We start from the raw sequence: 24648 nt of genomic DNA, 5'->3' as shown, positions 1-24648 counted from the left end.
AAATACAGGGTCATGTCTTTATCAGATGACTGAAGGTCAGCGAGAGGATAGAGGCATGACTGAGATCTCACAAAAGTGTCCTGAGCATCTTGTGGCTAGCTTGCAGTGCTGTTGTTCTGTTTTTTTTTTTTTTTTTTTCTCGTGACCAGCACTCAGCCAGTGAGTGCACCGGTCAGTCCTATATAGGATCCGAACCCGCGGCGGGAGCGTCGCCGCGCTGCCAGTGCAGCACTCTACCAAGTGCGCCACGGGCTCGGCCCTTAATGTAATTTTATTTATATACATATATATTACATTCAAATTAATTATGAGATCAGATTCTTGGCTTGGCATAGTTTGTTCCACCACACAATACAAAACTCACCCCTACTATGCTTACACAAAACATTTACATTTTAAGTGACTTTTTTTTGGGTGGGGAAGATTTTTTTTTATGCACATTCATCGATTTTAAAGCTTCTTTGTAGATTAAGGACTCCTTTGAAAGTCTGATGAAAGTTCTGAACTTTATCTATCCATACGTAAATGAGTACCCACACACAAACTTTGCACGCAATTTAAAAGAGGTCACCAGCCTCACTATGGGTGTTCCCTGAGGTACTGCCCAAGGAGCTCTCCAATACCAACATGTTCCAGACAACAAACTATCATGTGATGATGACACCACTCTGTATTTCTTATCACTTTACAGTGTAACATACTTCTGAAACTACTGAAGTGACTTAGTTGACAGGCTTGGACTTTAAAGACATCAACCAACCTGACTTCTGCCTAGAGTCCTGTATGATAAAAGACATAGAATCTAGCATGAGTAAGTGCAGGAAGTAGGTCATGAGCACTACAGTCAGCCCATAATACCCATGTACTGCCCACTGCCCATCTGAGCAGACTCAGCACAAACTGTGAGATCAAGCGGTCCATAACCGCGATACTCTATTTCTAATCAGACAACTCTGTTAGTAGCAGTGGCTGCTGGGGGATAGGGACAGTGGTGGAAGGGATGTGCGACTATCACTGGGGGTGGCATGAGGGAGATCTTTGTGGTGATGGAACAGTTCAGTGTTTTAACTGAGACAGTGGTGACAGAATCCACCCATGTGATAAAGTGGCACAGAACTACACACACAGACTGTACTGATACCAATTTCCAGGTTTCGCCTGGCACTATAGTTATGTAAGATGTAACCACTGAGGAAAACAGGGCAAAGGGTGCATGGAGCTCCTCTGTACTATCTTTGCAACTTCCCGTGAATCCATAATTATAAAAATAGAAAGTTAAAAAAAAAACCCTCATGACCATTAATTAAGGGCTGCAGATGTTTTTTGGATATAAATATAAATTCGAGAGGCCAGAAGATACACAAGTACCATAGCATCTGTGTTCCAGAAACTTGATCTAACTCCTTCTTCATCCAGCCTCCAGCTCCCACAAGGACACAGCACCCTTCCTAAGGCTGGCCCAGGCACTTGGTCACATGCTTCTGAACCTGCAACAGCTCACCTCCGACTGAAGGCAAAGCACTGGAGTTCTGAAATTTAAACCATTATTTTCCACAAAATGAGAACAATAGCCACTTTCCCATAAAATTATGATAAAATATTTACCACAGGCATCTTTGACACAGCTCAAAGAAAACTGTGAAAGCATATTAAGTTAAATATAAATCTTTTCTTAAAAAAATGCAAAAAAGTTCATTAACGGTGGTGGTAATGTGGTATGGGGAAAGAACACTAATTCTGGAGCTGGAGAAACCTGGATTTAAATCCCACTTGTGCTTCTCTGGAGCTTTCTAATAATTCTCTCTGGGCCCCAGTTTCCTTACTGCTGAGAAGGGGACACTAACGCCTGCCTCACAGGACTGATATGAGTATTACATGAGATGGTATTGTGCCTAGTACAGAGCTTGGCACACAGACATTCAATAAAAGTGCAGTTTCCATGACAACAGTCAGGGGCTGCAGAAATTAAAATTAGCAGGCTTGCCTTAACGTGAGACAGACGATAGTGCCCAGGCCAGCAATGAAGTCACTGCCCAGGTTCTGTAACCCTTGAAACCAAAGACAGATCAGGGTCAGCACCTTCCCCAAAGCACCCAGAGAGGGAGCCCTGTGTTAACTTTCTACACTACCGTGACTTCTGCAACTCTTACAGTGTCGGACCTCCAGGAGCACCTTGGCCTTTGCCAGTGCTGCTATGGGGTCAAGGGAGGAAAAGCAAAGCAATGTTCCTTCCAACAGAACAGGAGCCAAAAGAGGGTGTTCAGATATGATCAAGGGCCTTGCCCTCGGCTACAAGGGCTGTTATAACTAACATGGTAAGGTTTCTTAGCAACAGTTCATCCAGGAAGGAATAAGTGTACCTGAATGAGAGCAAATTAAATATACGGAAATCCACATGTCTGCCAAAGATAAATTTAGAAGTGACTCTGCTTTACAGAAAAATCTTTTATTTGGTACCTTAAGTGTAATTAAATTTAAATAGATTCTACTTCCTATACCCATGTAGGTATATGTCTAATGTACAATACTGCACAGGCCCTGCTCCTCAGAGTGTGCATGGACCAGCAGCCTCTGTACACACCTGGCAACTCAGACATGCACATTCTCAGGCCCCAGCCAACATCCCAAGAACTGGAATCTGCAGTTTAACAAGCTCCCACATGATTTACGTACACGTTAAGATATGAGAAGCCCTGTCCTCAGCAATATTTGTGACACTAAAGCCAGAAACTGTCCCAATATAGTTGCATATCAGGGCTCCCACCATTCTTTTTTTTTTTTTTTTTTTTTTTTTTTTTTTTGTCTTTTTCGTGACCGGCACTCAGCCAGTGAGCGCACTGGCCATTCCTATATGGGATCCGAACCCGCAGCGGGAGCGTCGCCGCACTCCGAGCGCAGCACTCTACCAAGTGCGCCACAGGCTCGGCCCATCCCACCAGTGTTCTTTACCCTTACTCCTTACCACACATTAGAATAATCACTGGGGAGACCCTTTTTTTAAATTAAAACATTTTTCTTCTTTTTTTAATACTGATGCCTGGACTCTAACCCAAGATTTGGATCTAATTGGTCTGGGGTGGGAGCCTGGCATTAGCATTTATTTAAAGCTCCTTAGGCAACCTGGGGGCAACTGCTGTTGAGAACCACAGCTGCAGACCAAGAGCCGCACCTGCTAGAAAACTGCCTCACCAACAGTTAGGACTCACATGCACCATCAGAAGAAAACATTAGATGGAAATCTTGCACAGAACATCGTTTTATTTCAAGGCTGATCATCTCTATACCAACTGGACCAAAGTAGATTTTCCCTGGGCTAGCATGAGGGAACTGTTGCTGAAACTCTTCCTCAGACACAGGCAAACTTCTCACTTTAATGTGATTACCAGTGGCTACACTGCCAGAAAGTCAAGCAACACTGAAGAGTGTTGAAAAAACTCATGGCACCCAATACCAGTAAATCCTCAAATAAAAGTCTAAGAGGATTAGAAACCGCTAATCTACAACAAAAAGCTTTCTACACTTACCACACAAATTCTTTTAAAGTTCCACCAAAAGCCCCCCCCCAAAATATTTTCTTCTCTGCTGTGTTCACCTGCAACATTTCAAAGTGGGTGCTGAAGAACAGGGTTGAGGGTGGTGGGGTGGCAGCAGGGAGAGAAGGGAGGGTCAAGTAATCCAAAACAAGGTTTGGAAAATCTGGTGCCGTGGAGCATGAAACAGAGAAAACTAGGAGAGAGAGGAGGTTGTCACCTAGGGAGCAGGGATGGGCCTGATCAAAGATACAGCATAACAACAGGAGGGGCTGGCAGGGTGGTGTACAAGAGAGAAAGGGGATGGAAAGCTGGGTTCTTCTTGAGGACACTGAAATCATGGAGCATAGTCAGAGGAAAGGGGTTGGAGGAGAGGGCGGAGATAAGCCAGGTGCAAAGTCCTCAATCAACAAGGGAGTGCAGCCTAATCCTGGGCGACCATAACCACAGAGGAGCAGAGGTGTGACAGAAGACAGCTCTTTCAGCAGTCTGATGTCAGAACACCTCCTACCTAAAGACATGCTGCCTTTAACGTAACTCAGCACAGACTGCACAGGCACCACCCACCCATCAGCAAGCCACTGGAAGCCACTGGAAGCCGGGTCTCCTTTATGGGGCCCGCTTCCTCCTTCCTCACCCTTCTAAAGTTGCAGGGGCAGAAAAGGGCTAAAAGACCTAGGAATTGAGACCCAACCTACAAAGGAAATTGCCAAACAAAATTTCTAATCATAGATAATTCTTAAATCTCTACAAATAATATTAAGCAACAAATATCTACCACCCTGGAAAAAAGATCTGTCAGTCTGGAAAAATGCCAGAAATAACTGAAGCAAGTCTTTTTTGTTCTACAGTCACCAAGGTCCGTGGCTAAGAACCAATAAAGGAACATAAGTACAACATACCAGATCTGCTAAATAATCGCTGTAGCAGGCATATATTCCAGCTTTTCTTAGACAATACAAAATTTAAATATTTTATCCCCTTACCTTCAGACATCTACAGTTCAAAAATTCTAATATTTTGATTTCCAAACTACATCCAGGGCTGTCTCTTACACTTGGGAATGGCACACAAACTGTGTAATACTGTACAGCACAACCTAATGAAGAGGATGAAAAGAGTTACAGGCTCATCCCATTCAGTGTGCGGTCTACTCACCCTGTTCTTGTCTCCTAGTTTTGAAACGAGCAACACTGCACAATGGAGGAGGTGCCCATCTGAATCCCTCCCAGATGATACTGACCCAGTGCTGTCTCACAACGCTTATGAGATGGAGCGGACTGACCTTAGAGTATGCATATGACACTCTTCCTCACCAGCCCACCCTCCAGATGCAGCGATGCAGTCTGAGCAAAACAAAACAAAATCCCCATGTGTCACCTCCCCCTCTCTCGGTTACGGAAGACACATTTTCCCCTTTGAATATATCAGCAACGGGTATTCTTTCCCAAGTTTAATCTAGTCCTTTTTTTACCAAGAAAACACAGGTAGCACAAATCTTTTTTAGACTCCCTATAAAACTATTGTCTACCAACTATTACTATTATTAAAAAGGATCACATTTAGCCTTTGCATGAAGCCTCTAGATATATTTTCTTTGTTTTGTTTTTGGATACCTTTGCCTAAAATATACTACTAGTGATAGGTATAAAGGGTGCTGTGCAAAGCTGGAAGTCATACAGTGCTGAAACAGAACACATCAACTGTCTGTGGCTTGATACCTCAGGAGTCTTCTTACTCTGTCTTTTCCCAAAAATGCAGTCAAGATCTGTTTTGCTCCGAGATGACAGATCCTTCCCTAGAAAAACAACACGGTGCTTTTCAGTAAGACCACTCTTTCTAAAACAAGGAACACAAATATAAATTATACAACTCCTGAAAGGAAAAGGGATTTTGGAAAAGAAACAATTCTGTAATTACTGACTTTCTGTCCCCCTTCACAGATTACAATTCTTTAATTAACAAATAAAATTAGATTGAAAAACCAAGTAAATGTTTTAGAACCAGAACCCTTAACATTATTTTCTTAATTGTAGAAACAAGCTAGAGTCCACAGACTGCAAGGAAAACTAAATTCTCAAAAGCTAGCCCTACTACTGGTATGCCTACAAGGTACAACTTCTGGCTCTCTGGGTTCCCCATTTATAAAATAGATCTCATTCACAGAGACGTGGGCTGCTTATTTAGGATTATGAAATGCACAATAAAAAATACTGCTAGACACATAGCTTCAAACCCCACATATCCATATGAATGACATATAGGAGGCTCAATAATTATTAATTGAATGAATGAAAATTTAAAAAGAATAACAAGATAAAAAATATTTCAAAAAATTCTTTTTAAATGTTCTTTACTTTTATAGCTATATCATGTTTATTGCTACGTAATGAGAACAGGAAATTAAATTGCTGTGGTAAAAACAGAGTTCAAAAGAATCTATGATTCTTATTTAAAAAACTAAACCCTTTAACTTAATTTCAAACCCACAAACCAACTAATTTAAAATTCAGTTCCTTGGAATTTCCATATCTACCCAACACTACTCTGTGAGTAGTAGGCCAAATCTATCCCCATTTGTCAACTTCGTGCTAAATGCATTTCTAAAACATTACTAGTCCATGTAAAGCCTTGAGGCTCTGGGGGAGGGAGGGTCTGGGCCAGACACAAAAGTCTGTGTTTGGAGTTGGAATCCTGACTGCTGTCATGGACTAACTTGTCTCCTCAGTTTCCAGCAGCCAACTGACTTGGCAAAGCCATGTCATGACCCAGAAAGTTCTAGTTCACTGGCTATCACTGGGGCATTCAAATGCTATTGCTCAGTGACTCCATGAAATTAAAAAACAAACACCCTTCAATTTAATGCAAAACCAGGTGCCAAAACCAGTTTCACAGGCAGCAGTATCAGATTAAACAATCCAGTCAGTGTGACCTGTTCCTGTCAGAAGGGACGGTTCCTCCATGGCCCCACAGGTTACTATCTCCTTCCTACCTGAGCTAGAAACTAAACCCTTCTAGTTCTAATTTACGATTAAATAGAACCCATACAAGAAGATCCTGCCCCCCCCCCCCCAAAAAAACCACAAACCTACATGAGAACAGAATGGAGCACAGCACAGATAGGAACTCGGGAAATGAACCAGCAAAGTAGGGAAGAAAATTGGTGTTGGGGAGGGTGGACAAACTCTTGGGCGGAGCAGGGGTAGAAATCTATTCACAACCTCATCCTCAGCACAACCTGTCTTCCACTGCAAAGCACATCAGGTGTCAGTTTCTATCTCAGAAAACGGATGGCACTAAGTTCAAATGAGCACTGGCCATCTATCCCTAAGCTATCCTCTGGAATGGCAGAGGCACCCTAAAAGGAAATGCAAATTAAGATCTCTTTACATCCATTCAGCTAAAAGGAATGCTGAGGGAATAAGGAAGAAGAGGCACATGCAAGATCACAATTCTAAGACAGGGTATCAAAACATGAAATATAAAAAAGAATCTACAAGTCATAGGCAGAAGTGGCACGCTGGTGGAGACAGTAAGCTGTACCAAGTAAGGTGCGTTTGTGTCTAAAGTTTTGGTGATGGGCTCTTGTATCAGAAATTTTTATCCTTTAGCAAAGTTCACTTAAGTAAATGTAGAAACCAGGATTGTTACAGGCCTTGCTCTGGATTTGATCTGGAAAACAAGAACACAGAGAAGAAGTAAGAGTCAGAGACCAACGGAAAGGAAAGGAACGGAAAGGTGCATGAAAACGTGAAGATGGGAGCGACGCTGAGATAGTCTTTCATGGTCCTGCTTAACAGTTTGTAAACACGATAAAATTATAGCCACTTCTGAGTATAATATACATGTTAAAAGTGAATTTTGAAAGCTCAGTTCTGAATTATGTTCAAAACACTACAAATACTGTTGATAAATCTAGATCTTAGAGAAAGTGACAATAAAACAATGGAATAGACTAGAAAACGTGTCATCTATCTGGATTAAGTTCATCTACCTTTCAGTTTTCAACTGGCCATAATATTTCGAGGAACAGGAAGAAAGGCTCTGGTAGCCAAACTGATGCAACAGAGTCTACGCAAGAAAGAGCAGATACTTTCACATAAGAGCTCTTTTCTTAGAATCAGTTCAGCTGTTTGTCTAACAATCATAGCATCAGGTCTTCCAGTCTATCAGAGTAGCAAATCAGAAAGGAGGTATTGTAAATGTGCTTACCGCTACAGTCAGACACATTTACAATACCAAGACGTCCATGTGGGAAGCAACCAAGACTGTAAAAAACAGACACAGGAGCTTAATAATTGCAGTAATTTGGAGCCACTTAGTTTAAGGGCAAAAGCAATAACCCAACAAGCTCTAAGGAGAAAACTGTATTACAGCACTGTATTGTGACTGATGATCAAAAAAAAAAAAAAATCTATAGAGAGTAGAGTTTATCTACTTGAGCAAAGGGGCAAGAGATGCAGGTTTTAGAAATATGTTTGTTAAAACAAAAGGTGCTTAAGGTTTATATAGGTACCTTTGATTGCTTAGAAAATTCATTTGCATTCTTCAATCAAGCAGGATAAATAAAACAATATTATACTTTGATTGTTTTTTTTCAATTCAAACACATGGGACTGATGACAAGCATAGGGCAGAAGATAAAGGAAACTTCACTGAAAGGTAATATTAGAAAACTTGGAAAACTGAAAGAATCAGAGAGGGGGTAAAATAAAACGTGACCCCAATCACCAAGCACAAGACAGTCTGAGTTTTCACAGGCCTGCAACAGCGCTACTTTATATTTAAATGTCAGGAGAATCAGATGAGGAAACCTAACCCTCCTCACTGCCACAGTCCTCTGGTGGGAGGGGCTGACTGTGCTCCGAGTCCCACAAGTCTGCACTTCACAGTCAGCAAGCAGAGCTCCGCAACACGGGCTGTGCACGTAGTTTCCTCGTGCAAGCAGTGCATATGATACCATGAATCGTAACAGGAATAAAATCTATATAAGTCACCACGAGTAAGCTGCACAACTACGGTTTATGCAACTTTTCATCCACCCACTGTGCAACTGAGGGGGCACAGCAATGCTCTCTTGACAACTCCTCACTGCAGAGTGACACACTTAAAAGTTTAGTGCAAATCAGTGTCTTCCCCTCTGTGGATGTGGCCTCACTGTTTCTCAAATTAAAGAAACCAGGCTGGAGTTAGGCTTTTAAACAAATATGGATAAGGGTAAGTTTTTAAATTACATAATAAATTATTTCAAATTAAAATGATAAATTTGGGGCCTGAAAAAGGAGTAATGATGTGTCAGAACTACAATGACAGAGCTGACGATGAGGCAGTAGCGGATTCTGCAATACCACTGGTCACTGTGATCCCTCCCACTGGAGTAAAATTTCTCCCCCCACTCTTTGCCAAGCCATGTAAAATGCCATCTTGCTACGTTTCAGCCTCCTGGATCACAGAGAGAGGTACAGTTTGAATCCCTCATCAAACTAAATGAATTAGTTACTTTACTATGAGCATACCCAGGGTGAAAATCCCTATCATACATGATGCTGAAAAAATAACAGTTCCATAACATGGGGTCATTTCTGATAAACCACGAACAGAACCTATTTTAGAACTTACCAGTGACTTACAAATGTTTCCTCACTTTACAAAAGAGGAAACTGAGTCTGAGAGAAGGGAAATGTTTAGGTGGTTTGTCTGACAGAGAAATGGCCAGAAGCCAGGTTTCCTGCGCCCTAAAACAGGCTGCCCTAGAAGAAACTTAAGAGTTTGTAGTTCACACCCACTGACACCACCTGTTCTAAAGGAAAGTGTGTCTTTTAGTGAAAGAGTGTTACGATGAGCTCCCACTGTGGACGCTAGGACGGATGGAAGAGCACTGCGCCCCCCACACCTGCAGCTTTACTTCCTTCTCTCCCCGTCCTTGCCCTGCCTGCATGTCCTCTGCTTTGTCACTCCATCTGCTCCTCTACCTACTTGACAACAGATCTTCTTGCACACCAATGCCCCCTTCTCCCCAAGCAAAGCTAATAAATACGCAAATGTCATTTTAAATAGAGAGAGGGAGGGCACAACACACCCAGCAGTTTGACAGGGTCACCAGCAAGGGAGTGGCTTAACCAGAAATAGAAAGAGATACGCCCGACATCCCTCAGATTAAAGGAGATTAAAGAGGTTTATCTCAGCTTCAGCAAATGCTTCAGATGAAATCATGCATGTAGTCAGACACCAAAGGAAAATCACAGGGGTCCACATGCAAAAGTGAAAGTGTAAAAGACTGCATAGCACCCCAAAGTTGCAGGCCACCTTTAATTTCATCAACCTGCTCCACAGCACCACCTTGTGCGGTATCTCCAACATGCTCTATAGGGCCTACTGGAAAAAGAAGAGATAGTTAAAAGACCAGGTATGAAGTGACAATACCCTCTGCTCAAAAGGGCTGCTTTCTGTTCTGCCGCAGGTTGGGGGTGGAGAGGGACTTGGTTGGAGCCGTAGAGGCTAACAACAGAGAAAGGTCTTGCTGGTGGAAAGAAGGGGAGGACACGGAAGAGCCACACAAAACACACGTGGAGGCATAGGGAGGGAGAAGCGCCAGTTCCTCCTTTTTGCACAAACCCAAAGTTATCCAGCACCCAAATCAACTCCACTCTCACGGCCTCTCACTTAAACCAAACCCAGTCCTACCTTTTGGGGTCCTGGCCCCAGATGAGAAACACCACCAACAGTTTAGGGCAGTGGGAATTCTAGCTCCCACTGCTATGTGGGTGGGTTCTGCCAACAATACTGCAGCAGAGACATGCTTTTCTGGCATAGGGTGGTGGGAACATACATCCAGTCTCCTAGAGAAGAACATCAACTGGTGACTCTACATCACAAAACTGTCATCACACTTATACCTTAAGTATGGTGTGTAATAAACAGGCTTCTGTGGCTGGAAAGTGCACTTAATTCATGGCACTGTGTTGTGGGAAAACACCTGGGGAGTTGATTAGGTCAACTTAAATTGCTTCTTACTAGTACAAGACCGCCACCTTGTGGTTAAGGACTGCACTGACAGACGGCGACGTGAACTGGGAAAAGGTGCGGGGGGAGGACAGGATTCACCAGGCGACGTGAACTGGGAAAAGGTGCGGGGGGAGGACAGGATTCACCAACCGCTCCTCAAACCTGGTTTCCACCACTGTCTTGGCAATGACCATGGACTCCTCTGTTAAAACCCCAAGGAACAGAGAGACTGTGTGGGGTACCTCAGGGTCAACTTGGCACTGCAGTTTATCATGCTGGAAACTTTGATATAAAGTCTAGTTCTCTAAACTGGCACATTAGGAGCTATTCAACACCAACATCCAGGTCTGGAAAACAGGAAAATGTAGCTTAAAATGTTGAGCAATGAATTAACACCATTTTCTGACCTGCCCACATGAAGTCCCTTTTCTCCTCTGAACAGCAAACTGACTTCCACGTTCAGTTCTGCCACAGGACTTGTGCACAGTCTACAACCTAATCTTCAGATCTACCAAATGTGAATCTGCATTTTCACAAGGTCCCTGGCAACTCAGTAAGTGCCAAGGCTTCAGCACCACTTCTGAGTCATCCAGCCAGCCTGTCCACACTCTGTACTTTGTATGTAACACAAGAAGTTGTTGGTGAAAAGCTAAAAATGCTTCAAGAAACTCAGCACAAACATATGGACTTCAACAACAAAAGAGGAAATGCTTGACCTTACCTTTTGTGAACTTCTTATAATGAACGCGGTGTTTGGAGATTTTGGACTTTTCCTCAAGGCTAAAACATTTCTTTTCCTTGTTGTCTGAGGTGTCTTTAAAAAAGGTAGAAAGTGTCACATTAAGCTCTATGAAATCCACTCTCATCCCCTTACAGTGAATGGTCTTACATAAACAAAGACGTAAGGAGCCCGTCGTTTATTACTGAACTCTACTCAAGTGAACAGAAATATTTTTCTTAAAATGTGTGAAGCAGGCAAGGTTATCCTCCAGAAATTTATAAAGTCCCTGAGAAAGAGAAATGAAAACCGTGCTCACACAAAAACCTATACACAAATGTTCATATCAGCCTTACTGACAATAGTAAAATGCTAGAAATACCCAGAAGTCCTTCTGGGGGTGAACGAGTGGCCAGGCATGTACTCCAGTGCATCCTTACATTGGAACACGACTCCATAGTACAGAGGGATGAGCTACTGATACATGCAACAACCTGGAGGGACCTCAAGGCACTCTGCTTAGTGAAAAAGGTACATCTAGAAAGCGTACATCTAGAAAGCATACATACTATATGATTCCATTTCTGTGACATTCTCAAAATGACAGAGCTGTAGACATGGAGAACAGATTCATGGTGTCCAGGGGACAGGGACAGAAGTGGGGTGTTGGGGGCTGGAGAGTGGACGGTGGGTGTGAATACAAAGGAAAGCTCTTTCGCGATCACGGAACGATTCTGCACCTTGACTATAGTAGCGGCTGCATGCATCTAACATGATAAAATCGCTAGAGCCATACACACATGCACGAATGAATGAAGGCCAAAAAAATGGCAAAAACTAAATAAGGTCTGGGATCTAGTTAACAGTGACACCAGGTGTCAATTCCCTGGTTTTGATACACTGCAGCAGTGTCAGATGCCACCCCTGGGGAAGCTGGGAGAGGGTGTTCAGGACTCTCTGTACTATTGTTGCAACTTCCTATATATCTATAATTATTTCAAAATAAAAAGTTCTTTTAAAAAGTGAATAAAGGTAAGACAGGTTAAACAATCATTAAAGAACAGATCAGAGACGACGGGGTGAAGGAGGAGAGCTGGCACTGAGCCATGCCCCAAACACCAGCCATCCTCAAAGGAGAAGGAACAACACAACACAGCACTGAGAACTAAGTTGATGTGGTTGCTCCTTTGACAAAAGAGGAAAGTGTGATCCAGAAAGCAGTCTCCTGCCTGAAGTATCAGAGCAAGCCTATCTGGGGCTAGAGTCAACGACAGGATATTAACTAGCTGTCCTCACCCCCTTACCTTTATTTATCTAGTTGTCAAGTTCAGATGGAAGAGTACCACAGAAACAGAACACTGTAGGTAGAAAGAGACTGGATTTTCCTCCAGTGTTAAAGAAATTTAAACATGAGGTGAGATAAAAGAGAAAAAGAAAACTTTCTCCTTAACACTGGAGCAAAATAAGCATGTGTACGAGCAACAGATGAGTTAGCTGCAATCCCGTCCAGGAATCAGTTACCTGCTTCAAAAGCAAAGCGTGCATGACACAGCAGACTTGGGACAAGGTGAAGATAGATGTCCAGGCCTTCAGACAACACCCAGCACAGGCTAATTAGAGCAACAGGCTGAAATGTTGTCTTCCACAGCCATTTTCCAGGGACGCCTTGGAGTTTTTCCAAAGACATCCCACTGGATTTTTCTCTTCTTTGTGTCAAGCACTTCATGTGGCACATAACATTTTCAATGTTGGTGTTCCAAACCCAAGTCATCTAGCAAATTGTCAGCTTAAAGTAGCTACTATCAACTGAAGGCACGTGAAGTACTAGGCACTGAATTACGGGCTTTCTATGCATTCCCACATTTCATCCTCACAACCGCCCTGTGAGGTACCTACTGTGATTACTGGACTGCCTACAGAGGAGGACACTGAATAAGGCACATCCAGGAGGTGGCTGTGATGGTACTGCAACCCAGGAGGTATGACTGAGTCACATCCTGAACCACTGCGCCGTGCCCCTAACAGAGCTGCTCTCTCACTTGACAGAACCTAAGAATCACCTGGGGAGCTCTGCTACCTTCTGAGTACACAGACTTCCCCAAGGATGCCTGAGCATGGATGGACCTTAGGGAAATCAATTTCTGTCTACGCGTCCACAAGCACTCTTTCCAAAATTGCTCTGAGGCTGAGTGGACGCATCAGGCTGGTTCTCCTTTCCCATCGGTCCTCCTCCCTCTTTACAAAAGAAGATGCTTTCCTCTTACCGGAGCTAAACCAACCCCCCGCCCCCACCGCCACCACCAATCTATCTCATCAAGAGATGCATTGCCAAAGAGATTTTATTGTTTTACTTAATAAATATTTATCAAAACTTATATTTGCTGGTTTTACTAATTGCAATCTACTAATTATAATGACAACTTAATCCAAAGGAAATTTTTTATACTTAAAGCCTTGGTGTACTATAAATAAACCAAAAATTTTTATGAATTTGCTCTGTGGAAAAGAAATATGATAAGGTAATTAGTACTTTTAAAAAGTTTAAGTATAAACATATATTAACATAAAATACTATGGGATATATGAAATAAAAATACTATTTCAGGGAAAAAGGAACTATCAAATGTAATATCTCTGACTATTAATGAAGCACCTGTTTCTGCATTTTTAAACAGATGACAATGGATGTCAACTTGCTATGTATTTACTGCCCACTGCAGACATTTAGAATATAATGATTTTATTTTTAAATGTCATTTACTGTTCATTGGATTCATTTAAGAGTGATATAATGGTTTTATTTTTAAAATCAATATTTCCCAATAGGCCGAAAATTCTTTGCAACAATTTACCTACGATTGAAAAAAAAAAATCCTGTGTGTCAATCTAAAAACATGAGTCAGGGTATACTGCTTTTCAAAATTCTTTCAGGGGATATGTGAGCAAACAAATTTGAAGATGCCCGCCCTAAACCACACCTTTGTGGTTAACAGGTTTTTAGCATGCCAGTTCACTTTCAAAAATAGTTAAAATCATGAGTCACAAAATATCTGATGGAAGTTAACAAGCATTTCCTAAGACTCTGAGATAATTTCACCAAAATGCTAAGATGAGTCTGATAGGAATAACGGACATAGGGTCATTGTTAAAACTGAAAATTTAAAGAATATACTGGTTTTTGTATATTCAAAATAGAAAGGAATAAGGATTATTTCTAGAACCTTTGCAAGATTTTATGAAGAGGACAGGACAGAATCTCTGCTTAGTTAAAAGGCAAAAGGTGTGAATTTGATTAGTGATCTTAAGGAACTAAAAACATTACTGTAGAAGAAAAATATGTTACTAGGCGACTGTCATATACTTTTCAGCTTTAATACAAGTAAAGTGTGACTGTGACCGAAAACTCACTTGGATGAAGAAACCATCTTTACCAAAGACAGCATGGGAGAAAAGTAATCTACTAGCTCTCCAGGTCCACTCCTTGGCATAGGCTTTCCCTTAAAGGAATATACTGAAGGCTTTTTTCAGTACTGGGGCCAGAGTTAAGAAAGCCTGGCTTGAGGTGGGCTGAGCTAGCAATGGAGCAAGCCTGCTAACTGCACAGTCACCAGGTTACCAGCCCCCTCCAGTGGCCCTGAGGTGGACTTAACCTATAGACTAGTAATTCCACAGCTTTCAGATCTCAGGCAGAAAAGGAAGGGTAAACCTGCACAGATTAACCTATGAACGAGGCTGGGTGAGGACAAGGCACCGCCTCCTGAAATCTGCTAAGGCACTGACAGCCTTCCTGACAAATAATCCAGGGCTCTGCTGGGTCTCTCAGGACAGGCTACTGACTGCACTTCCAGGACTGCACTCAGCCTCAGTAATCAGTACTGGAAGAAGTAAACCAACCTGTCCCAGGCCACGGTGGCCAATACTACTACAATGGCGTTTCCTACTTAGAAAACAGGACTCATCATACCCCCAAACCAGAAAAAAGTAATTTCCCGGCTATCACTGTCAAATTTCAAAAGGAAACTGCTCAAAAATCTGCTTTCTCTTCTCTCTATCCACAAAACTGAATCTCGATACCTCCTCTGTTAATGATATCCTGAAGCAGATCATTTCTTTGTATTCATTCCTAAGGCCTGAGAAGTTACAAAGTATTCCCTGACTCAGTGCATCAAACACTGAGTTAGAAAGTTAGGACGCTGGAGGGCACAGTCAACTCAGTTTCTGTGGAGTATGCATAAATGTACTTCACAGGGCCTGGTTTTCCAAAGCCTTGCAGTTTCAAATACTGACCTTGCAAAGGACAGGAAATTTTCCCCAGGCTATAGTCTCTGTTGTAAGACAAAGAACTGTAACACAGCAAGGTTGCTGGCTCAAAGACAGACAGGTTACTGATTGATATGTAAAGATACTGGGAAATTGCTATAAGAAGAGAATGTTTGCTGAAATCAAGCTTTTGTTAGTGGATCAACTTAACTTCTTGAAAATTGCATTATAGAATGTCACCTTGCTTTTCTTACTGAATGTTACCAGCTTCTATTGTTAAACTTGTTAAACTGTACTTAGAAAACACCCCACCTATGTTCTCTTCCTGTAACTTCCTGGTCTGGAGAATAAATGCGGGAAGAGAACCGCAATTCGTGGTTAATTTCCCAAATGGAAGGAATGCCTCGCTCTTGAGGGTTCCAGGAGATTAACCCCTTTTCGGGGCTTCTCACTGCTCAGAAGAGATGGGCTTTGAGTAATCTTTGGCAGCTCTGTCACCCAGGGGAAAAGGGGTGACAAATTTGTGGGAGGCAAAGCAACAAGTTTCCCTGCTGAAGACCGAGTGTGGGGGTGTCTCTAAGAAAGAAACTCCAGACTGAAAAGTTTCTGCCTCCATGACTGTGGTGGTAGCAAAGGCCACCTGAAGTCTGTCTGACACCTGAATCGTGTCACTGAACCTGTTTTGGAAAAGTGACTGCCATTTATACATCACCAGATATTAATAAAGGTAAACACTGATCCCTAGTATTCAAATTGCTGTACCTGTTACTTTGCAGTTAACCTAAATTTTTAAGTAATTACAGCTTTAATATGACCAATTACACATGCCATATTTTAGCTGAAATCTACCACAAAGGGAACCACAGTTTTTAGATTTCCTTTAGTGTGACAAATGCCATAATACATAGGAGTATTTAAAACCTGTATAGTTATTTAGAAAGCAAACCCCCAGGTAGCCACCTTCTGGGTTAGAAACCAGAACACCACCTGTATCTAGAAGCATCTGCACCCATACGCCCCTTCTCATCAGCTTCTATCCCTTCCTCCTGGCACAGGGCTTCCCACCGCCCGCATTGCTGACACTCTGTACTGAATAGCTCTTTCTCTGGGGAGGTGGGTGGAGTAGCACAGCTGTCCTGTGCACTGGGGGACATTTAGCCACATCCCTGGCCTCTGCCCACTGGAGGCCACAGTAACATCCCCCAGTTGTGGCAACTAAAAATGTCTCTAGGCATCACCAAATGTCCCATGGGGGGGCAAAACTATCCCTGGTTGAGAACCACTGTCCTAGGGGCAACCACTGCCCTGATTTTTGTGATTTTCATTTTTGTTTGAACCACTTCTTTTTCTGGGAGCGGGGGGGAAGCAGCCACAGAATGCATAAATCACCATGTTCACAAGTATCTGTGGTAACTGCCAGCCAGGTCAGGAAACAGAACACCACCACCCCAGAAGTTCTCGCAGCCCTCCTCAACCCCACCCCACCCGCACATACCAAAGCTTCCACAGTAGAGCGGCAATCCTCCTTGTGTCTGAATAACCTCACCACCTGAGTGTGGCACCTCAGTGTCAGAGCTCTGCAATTGTCTGTAGATTATGGCAGTGGGATCCCACTGGATGCATCTCTGTGTCCAACTTCTTCTGGTCAACATTCAGTTAATGTGTGTTCTACACCAGGGGACAGCCACAGCCTGTGGGCCAAATCCAGCCCACCACCCATTTTAGTAAATAAAGTTTTATGGGGAAACAGCCCCATCCATTTGCTTACATACAGTTGGTCTGTCACTTTCACACTCCAACAGCCATGCTAAGTAGTTCTGACAGAGACCCTGTGATCTGCAAAACAGTTCTATCTGTCCCTTTACAGAAAACGCTTGCCAGTTCCTGTTCTACACTCTTGCACATTAACTATACTGCATTTCTCTGCTTTTACAAATGTGGCAGTTTACTTATCCACTCACTGAGTTATTGTCAGTTTAGGGCTATGGTGAATGTCATCGGCATTCTTGTGCATGTCTCCCAGGACTCATGTGCACAGGTGTCTTTTAGACAGGAGTAGAAGAGCTGGTCAGGAGTTATATTTATCTTCAACTGTTGTAAATAATTCCATGCTATTTCCAAATAAAAAAGGTCACATTAACCTGCACTTCCACCCAGCTCTACAAAAATTCTCTCTATCCTATGTTTCCGGCAGAGATCAATGCTGTCAGCCTCCCTAACTGCAGTAGGTACACCCCATCCCGGTTTTACTTTGCGCCTTCCTGATGACTCGTGTGGCTGTGTACTCTGTTGTATATTTATTGGCCACCTGGACATCCTCTTCTGTGAAATGCCTATTAAAGACCAGTGCTCATTTTTCTATCATATTTTTTGTCTTTTTTATGTGCTGGCAGAGGTTCTTTACATATTCTGGATATGAGACCTTTGTTGATTATATGCACTGGAAATACTTTCTCTCAGTGGCTTGCATTTAACAGCGGTTCTTCATAAATAGAAGTCCTTAACTTTAATGTAGTCCAAGTTACAATCTTCTCCTTTATGAAGTATTCTAATGCTTTCTACACTGTTTAAGAAATCTTTTCTTTCTCCAAAGACATGAAGATATTCTTCTGTACTATCTTCTTAAAGCCTTATTCTTAGGCCTATCATATTCTTGTTAATAAATCCAACTGGAATTGATTTTGTATATGGCATGAGGTAGAAGTCAAGTTTAATTTTTTTCTATTTAATTTTTTTCTAAGGAGAGTTAACTGTCCTAGAACCATTTATTGAAAAAACCATCTATTCCCGACACTGAGGTGCCAAATTGCCTATCTTATGCCAGAACTACACTAATCTCAGTTACTATGGAGCCTTATATTAAATCTTGCTATCTGGTCTTCTTTAATTTCTCTCAGTAATGTTTTATACTTTTTCTGGGTAGAAGTTTTAAAGATATCTTGTTATATTTACTCAAAGAATCTCATTTTTTAATGCTATTATAAATAACATCTTTTTATTTAAAATTTTCTTTTATGTTTCTTTCCGGTACATAAAAAGAAAGTTAATGTTCATATACTGTCCTTATATCCAGCAACTCTGCTAAATTCAGTACAGTCAGCCCTGGGCATCCACGGGTTACACAACCAATCACTGATTAAAAATACATATTTGGGAAAAAAAAATTCCACAAAGCTCCGAAAAGCAAAACTTGAATTTGCCACACAAGTATTATGTCGAATCCACACGAATGACACGATGTGCAGGCATTGTGTTAGGTATTGTAAGTAATCTAGAGGTGATTTAAAGTATGTGAGAAGATATGCATAGGTTATATGCAAATAGTATGCCATTTTATATAGGGACCTAAACATCCACAGAATTTGGTATCCACACAGGGTCCTGGAACAAATCTCCAACAGATACCAAGGTACAAATGTAATTCTAATAACATATCCGTGGATTCTAGTCTATATAGACAATCACATCAATAAATAATGACGACTTTTTTTCTAATTCTTCTACCTCTTCTTTCTTTTTCCTCATTTACGGCAGTAAAATCCTGAGGTAGTAAGAAAGGCCAGTTCCCAGTAAGCTAGAAATCTCAGAAGACTTAGGGGACCTCAAGGAGAGTGGAATCCACCCACTCTTACACTGCAGGCAAAGTGTGGTAGAGATATATTGTGGGAGCACTAAAAATAAACAAAAAACCTCAGGAGTGATAGAAAGTGTTGAACATATAACCCTAGATTCCTTATGAACCTCCACAGCCAAGTGAGTCTCCTGGCCCCCATTGCTGCTCACGACTCGAGGCTGCAGGGCTGCAGGGGCCACACCACAGCAGGTGCACAGCACCCAGTCACGCCTCTTATTACTCCTCATTCCGTGCCTATCCTCCACCATCATGACACCTAAACGCTATTCCTGGTCTTTAATGATTACTCTTAATGTACAAAGTTTAAATCTAGTATCTTTACTCATCTCCCAGACAATACAAGGACCTCAGAACATTTCACCTTTACTGACCCCAACCTGACATAAAATTTTGTGTACTGTAGTCCAATTTCCTAATCAGCACAAAATGTACAGTTTTATAATGTGAACGTCCTGCTGGATTTACCACAATCTACCATTTCCTGTGCTCTTCAGCTCTTCTAATATCTGGGTTCTTTATTCTTAACTCAAGTACATCCTTTAAAACTTCTTTTATTGAAGGTCTATCAGTAGTAAATTCTTTTTGTCTGAAAACTTATTTCAACCGCTGTCTTAAAAGATATTTTTGCTGGATATAGAATTCTAGGTTGCCAGTTATATTCCCCTCAATACCCGAATATTACCCCAATGACTTTTTGCCCTTATTGTTAAGAACACTACCTTCATTTATAACTGTTGCTCCTTCAAAAATAATTAGTATATTTTCTCTGGCTGCATTAAGAATCTTCTCTTTTTGGGGAGTATGTATGTTTCTGTTGTGATGTTATGTTGTTACCTCTGTTATGATGTAATTTACTTGGATTAGTTAGATTTCTTGAGTCTACTGATTTATTTTGCTACCAGTTCTGTAAGGTCCTCAGCCCTTATCTCTCTAAATATTACCTCTGTTCCATTCTCTCTCTGCTCTGTCCTGTTGCACTTCTACTAGATATTAGCTCTTCTTGCTTTGTCCATGTCTCTAAACTTCTATTTCATATTTTCCATTTTTTCCTCTTGAGAGCTGCATTCTGGATATTATCTTCTAGTCTATTTTCTAGATTTTCTTCAGCTATATCTACTTTGTTATTAAACCCAACAGCACACTCAGTATCCAAGCCTATGTGTGGAAGCCAGCTACAGTCATTAATAATGCAAACTTACAAATACCTGATGGGAGAGAAAAAGCTTAGGAAACAAAGAGATTTGTATAAGTTTTCAAATACATCCATCCCTCATTATCTAAACCTTTGCTACTCTCTCAACTACTGAGGAACTAAAAAGATTTGCAGATCAAGTTACTTGAGTACATACTTGTTTTGTTTCTTTGTCACGCACTAGACTTGAAGTTTCTTAAGAGAAGGAAATGAATCTTTTCATGTTTCTTTATCCTCAGACTTAGCATAGAACCCAGCATGTAATAATCATACTATGTTACATATTATATTCTCAATATTATATTCTGTTACACAAATAAATGACTTCATGAAGACTTAGGTAAAGGCCAGTATATCATTTCCAGTAAACTATTATCGGTTCACTGTCATTCTCGAATGCAACATAGAAAGAGAAAAAACAGAAAGCAGAGAATAAAGAGAGGAAACGGCAAATTCTTTTTAGAAACACTATGTAGGAATTTATCAGTTCTCCTGCCAGAGTAATAATTAGGGAAACTGAAATCTGCAGCAGAGCAAAGCTAAATATGATAAATTTAGTCAAACCAGGAGTTCCGGGAGAATGATAAAGAAGTATTCCTCTCAATCACAGTGCTAAAACAAAGCAAGCAGGCAAACAACAAACAAAAATCAAGACTGAAGATTAACAAAAAAATTTTCAGTATATAGACGTTTCATTCACTCTACAAAACTATGTTGATCATATATGAGCCAGGTACCAATCTAGTGCTTAAGATACAATAGTGAGTAAAATAAGAAAATAACATTTCACGCAATTTCCATTCCAGTGAGAGACAACAGCAAATAATACATAAGAAGAAATAATACACTGTTAAAAAGTAAAAAGTATCATGAAAAACAAGGGTACAGTTGGGAGACAGCTTTTTAAAATATTAATTTTATTTTCTACAAAACAACGCTAAATACTTAACATAAAGTACAGAATGCCATAAGAATGCCAAGACAATTCAGTGGGGAAAATAATGTTTTAACAAATGGTGCTGAGACAACTGGATACCCACATGCAAAAGAACAAAGGTGGACCTAACTCACACCACAGGCAAAGATAGATCAAAGAACTCAAAGTAGATCAAAGAACTAAATGTAAGAGCTAAAACGATAATGCTCTTAGAAGACAAAATAGGCATAAATTTTCATGACCTTGGAATAGGCAATGGTTTCTTAGATGATAGCAAAAGTACAAGCAATAAAAGAAAAATCAGATAAATTAGACTTCAATAAAATTAAAATCTTTTATACCTCAAAAGACACCATCAAGAAAGTAAAAAGACAAACCTACAGAATGGGAGAAAATATTTGCAAATCATATATCTGATAAGGGATTTGTATCCAGAATATATTAAAAACTTTAATGGGCTGGCGAGTTAGCTCAGTTGATTAGACAGTGGTATGACAACAGCAAAGTAAAGGGTTCAAATCCCTGTACTGGTCAGCTGCCAAACAAAACAAAACAAAACAAAACTCATCTAAAAACTTTTAGAACTCAACAATTAAAAAGACAAATAACTCAATTTAAAAATAGACAAAAGTTCTGAACAGATATTTCTCCAAAGATACACAAGGGTACTTCAAAAAGTTCACGGAAAAACAGAATTAAAAGACAGTATGAACCCTGCTGTGGACTTTCTGAAGAACTCTCACACAAATGGCCAAGAATCACATGCAAAGATGCTCCACATCATTAGCTATCAGGAAAATACAAATCAAAATCACAATGAGATATCATGTTACACCCACTGGGATCACTATAATCAAATAGATGGATCATAAGTGTTGGGAAGGATGTGGAGAAATTAGAACTGTTCTACACTGACAGTTTTATTTTCTTACTTTATTCACTGACGTATCTCCATGTGCACTGCTGTGGGAATGTAAGACGGTGCAGGTGCTCTGGGAGACCGTCTGGCAGATCCGTGAAATGCTGAACTAGCCTCGTAACACCAAGGTCAGGGGTTCGGTTCCCTGTACTGGCCAGTCACCAAAAAAAAAAAAAAAGGCTAAACCAAACACAGAGTTACCACATCACACAGCAATTCCACTCAAAAGAAGTGAAAATATGCACCCAAAAGAAATGAAAATATGTGCTCACGCAAAAACTTGTTCGTGAATGTTCACAGCAGCACTATGCATAACCAAAAAGTGGAAACAACCAAATTTCCATCAACTAATCAATGGATAAACTGTGGTATACCCATACAGTGGAATATTAACTGGCAATAAAAAGGAATGAAGTCCTGATACATGCTACAACATGGATGTACCTTGGAAATATTACGCTAAGTGAAAGAAACCAGTTACAAAAGACTACATATTGTATGATTCCATCTATACAAAACGTCCAGAATATACAAATCCTTAGAAATGGAAAGTAAACTAGTGGTTGCCTAGGGCTTGGGTGGTTGGGGGGATATGGGATAACTGCTAATGGGTATGGGGCTTATTTTTTAAATTTCTTTTAATTGACACAATTATACATATTTATGGGGTATAGCATCATACTTGGATATATGTATATAACGTGTAATGATCAAATCAGGTAATTAGCACATCCATCATCTCAAATATTTATCATCCCTTTGTGTTGGGAACATTTAAAATCCTCTTTTCTAGCTATCTGAAAATATATAATAAATAACTATTAACTACAGTCACCTAGAAGTGCTACAGAACAGGAGAACTTGATTCCTCCTATCTAGCTGTAATTGTGTATCCATTAACCCACCTCTCCCTATCCTCCCAACCCCCACCCTTCCCAGCCTTTAGTTATGATTGTTCTACTCTCTACTTGTAGATCAACTTCTTTAGCTTCCACATATGAGTGAGAACGTGCAGGTTTCTCTTTCTGGGCCTCGCTTTCATCTCAGTTAACACAATGTCCTCCAGGCTCATCCATGCTGCTGAGAATGACAGGATTTCCTTCTCTTTTATAGCTGAATAGTAATCCATTGAGTATATATACATTTTCTTTATCCATTCATCTGGTGATGGACATAGAGAATGATTCCATATTTTGGCTACTGTGAATACTGCTCCAGTAAACATGGGAGTGCAGATATCTCTTTGACATGCTGATTTCCTTTTCTTTGGATATATATCCAGTAGCTGGATTGATGGATGGTAGTTCTATTTTCAGTTTTTTGAGGAACTTCCCTATTGTTTTCCATAATGGCTATATGAATTTACGTTCCCACCAACAGTATATGAGAGTTCTTTTTTCTCCACATCCTTGCCCGTACGGTATAGGGTTTCTTTAGGGGTGATTTAAAAAATTTTTTTAAATTACAGCAGGCACCTGCCCCATCCCTCCCCAAACTCTCAGCTGGTTCTTATAGGTTTTACTTCCCTGTTTCTAAAAAATATGCTTATGCTACCATTCCTTCATTTACCAATTTTTGATTGACTTCCAAAAATGGAAACAAAGACCAGGGTGCAATTTTAAATTGGCAGGAAAGTGTAGACCTGGTTGAGATGGGGAATTGAAGCTATCAGTGTGAAGAGGGCTCCAGAGAGGGAGAAGCTAGTGTAGACCTTATGGCAGAAGCGTGCCTGATGCATTCACAACCAGCACAGGGTCGGTGTGGGCAGGGCGCACACCCGCTAAGAACGAGAGTGGGAGGAGGTGGCATCACATGGGAAAAGAGCCATGCTGTACAAGGCCACAAGTCCACTGAACGGCTTTTATTCTGAGTGAGGAGGCACTAACAGGGGTGCTGGCCAGAAGGAGCCGCATAGGCAGACTGTCATCCCGAAAGAATTGCTTGGCTGCAGTGCTGAGAATGTGTTGAAGGAGCCCATGGCAGGTAGAAAAAGGCCAATCTGGAGCAGTGGTTCTCAGCCAGGGCACTTTGTTCAGAGACATCTGACAAAAGACTTGTATCCAAAATACACCAAGAACTCTTGCAACCCAACAATAAAAAGTGAAGAAAAAATACAGATATGTCACAAAAGGAGATAAAGGAAGCCAATGTGCGTCTGAAAAGACGTTCGATAGCATCAGTCATTGGAACAATGCAAACCAGAATGGAAATGAGCACTCCATACACCCATGAAAACGGCTGAGATTAAGACCAAAAACATTGAGAGAGCTGGTTATGATGTGGAGCTGCTGGAACTCTCGTACCTTGTGGTACAAACACTTTGGAAGACTGTTTGGCAGTTTTTGTAGTTAAACACACTCTTACCATAAGACCTAGCAACTCTACTCCTAGTTATTTACCTAAGAGAAATGAAAACATATATTCACACAAGAATCATATACAAATGTTCACAG

General features: G+C 41.0%; 1 protein-coding gene across 2 annotated transcripts in view; it reads right to left on the bottom strand.

Annotated features, from left to right (window-relative positions):
* PINX1 (PIN2 (TERF1) interacting telomerase inhibitor 1) overlaps positions 1-24648 on the bottom strand; it is an 84352-nt gene that overhangs the window by 47343 nt on the left and 12361 nt on the right. Inside the window, exons 5-6 of one of the 2 annotated variants that reach the window (XM_063087306.1) lie at positions 11257-11349; positions 5252-5328 (exon numbers count right to left, since the gene is read on the bottom strand). In XM_063087306.1, coding sequence (XP_062943376.1) covers positions 5252-5328; positions 11257-11349 — 170 coding nt within the window. The remainder of the gene's footprint in view (positions 1-5251; positions 5329-11256; positions 11350-24648) is intronic. The other variant, XM_063087307.1, reaches the window with a different exon arrangement.

The sequence above is a fragment of the Cynocephalus volans genome, chromosome 2 (genome assembly GCF_027409185.1).
Source record: "Cynocephalus volans isolate mCynVol1 chromosome 2, mCynVol1.pri, whole genome shotgun sequence".
Classification (NCBI taxonomy): domain Eukaryota; kingdom Metazoa; phylum Chordata; class Mammalia; order Dermoptera; family Cynocephalidae; genus Cynocephalus; species Cynocephalus volans.
Note: the sequence above shows the minus strand (reverse complement) of the source record. Positions and strands in the feature narration are given on the sequence as shown.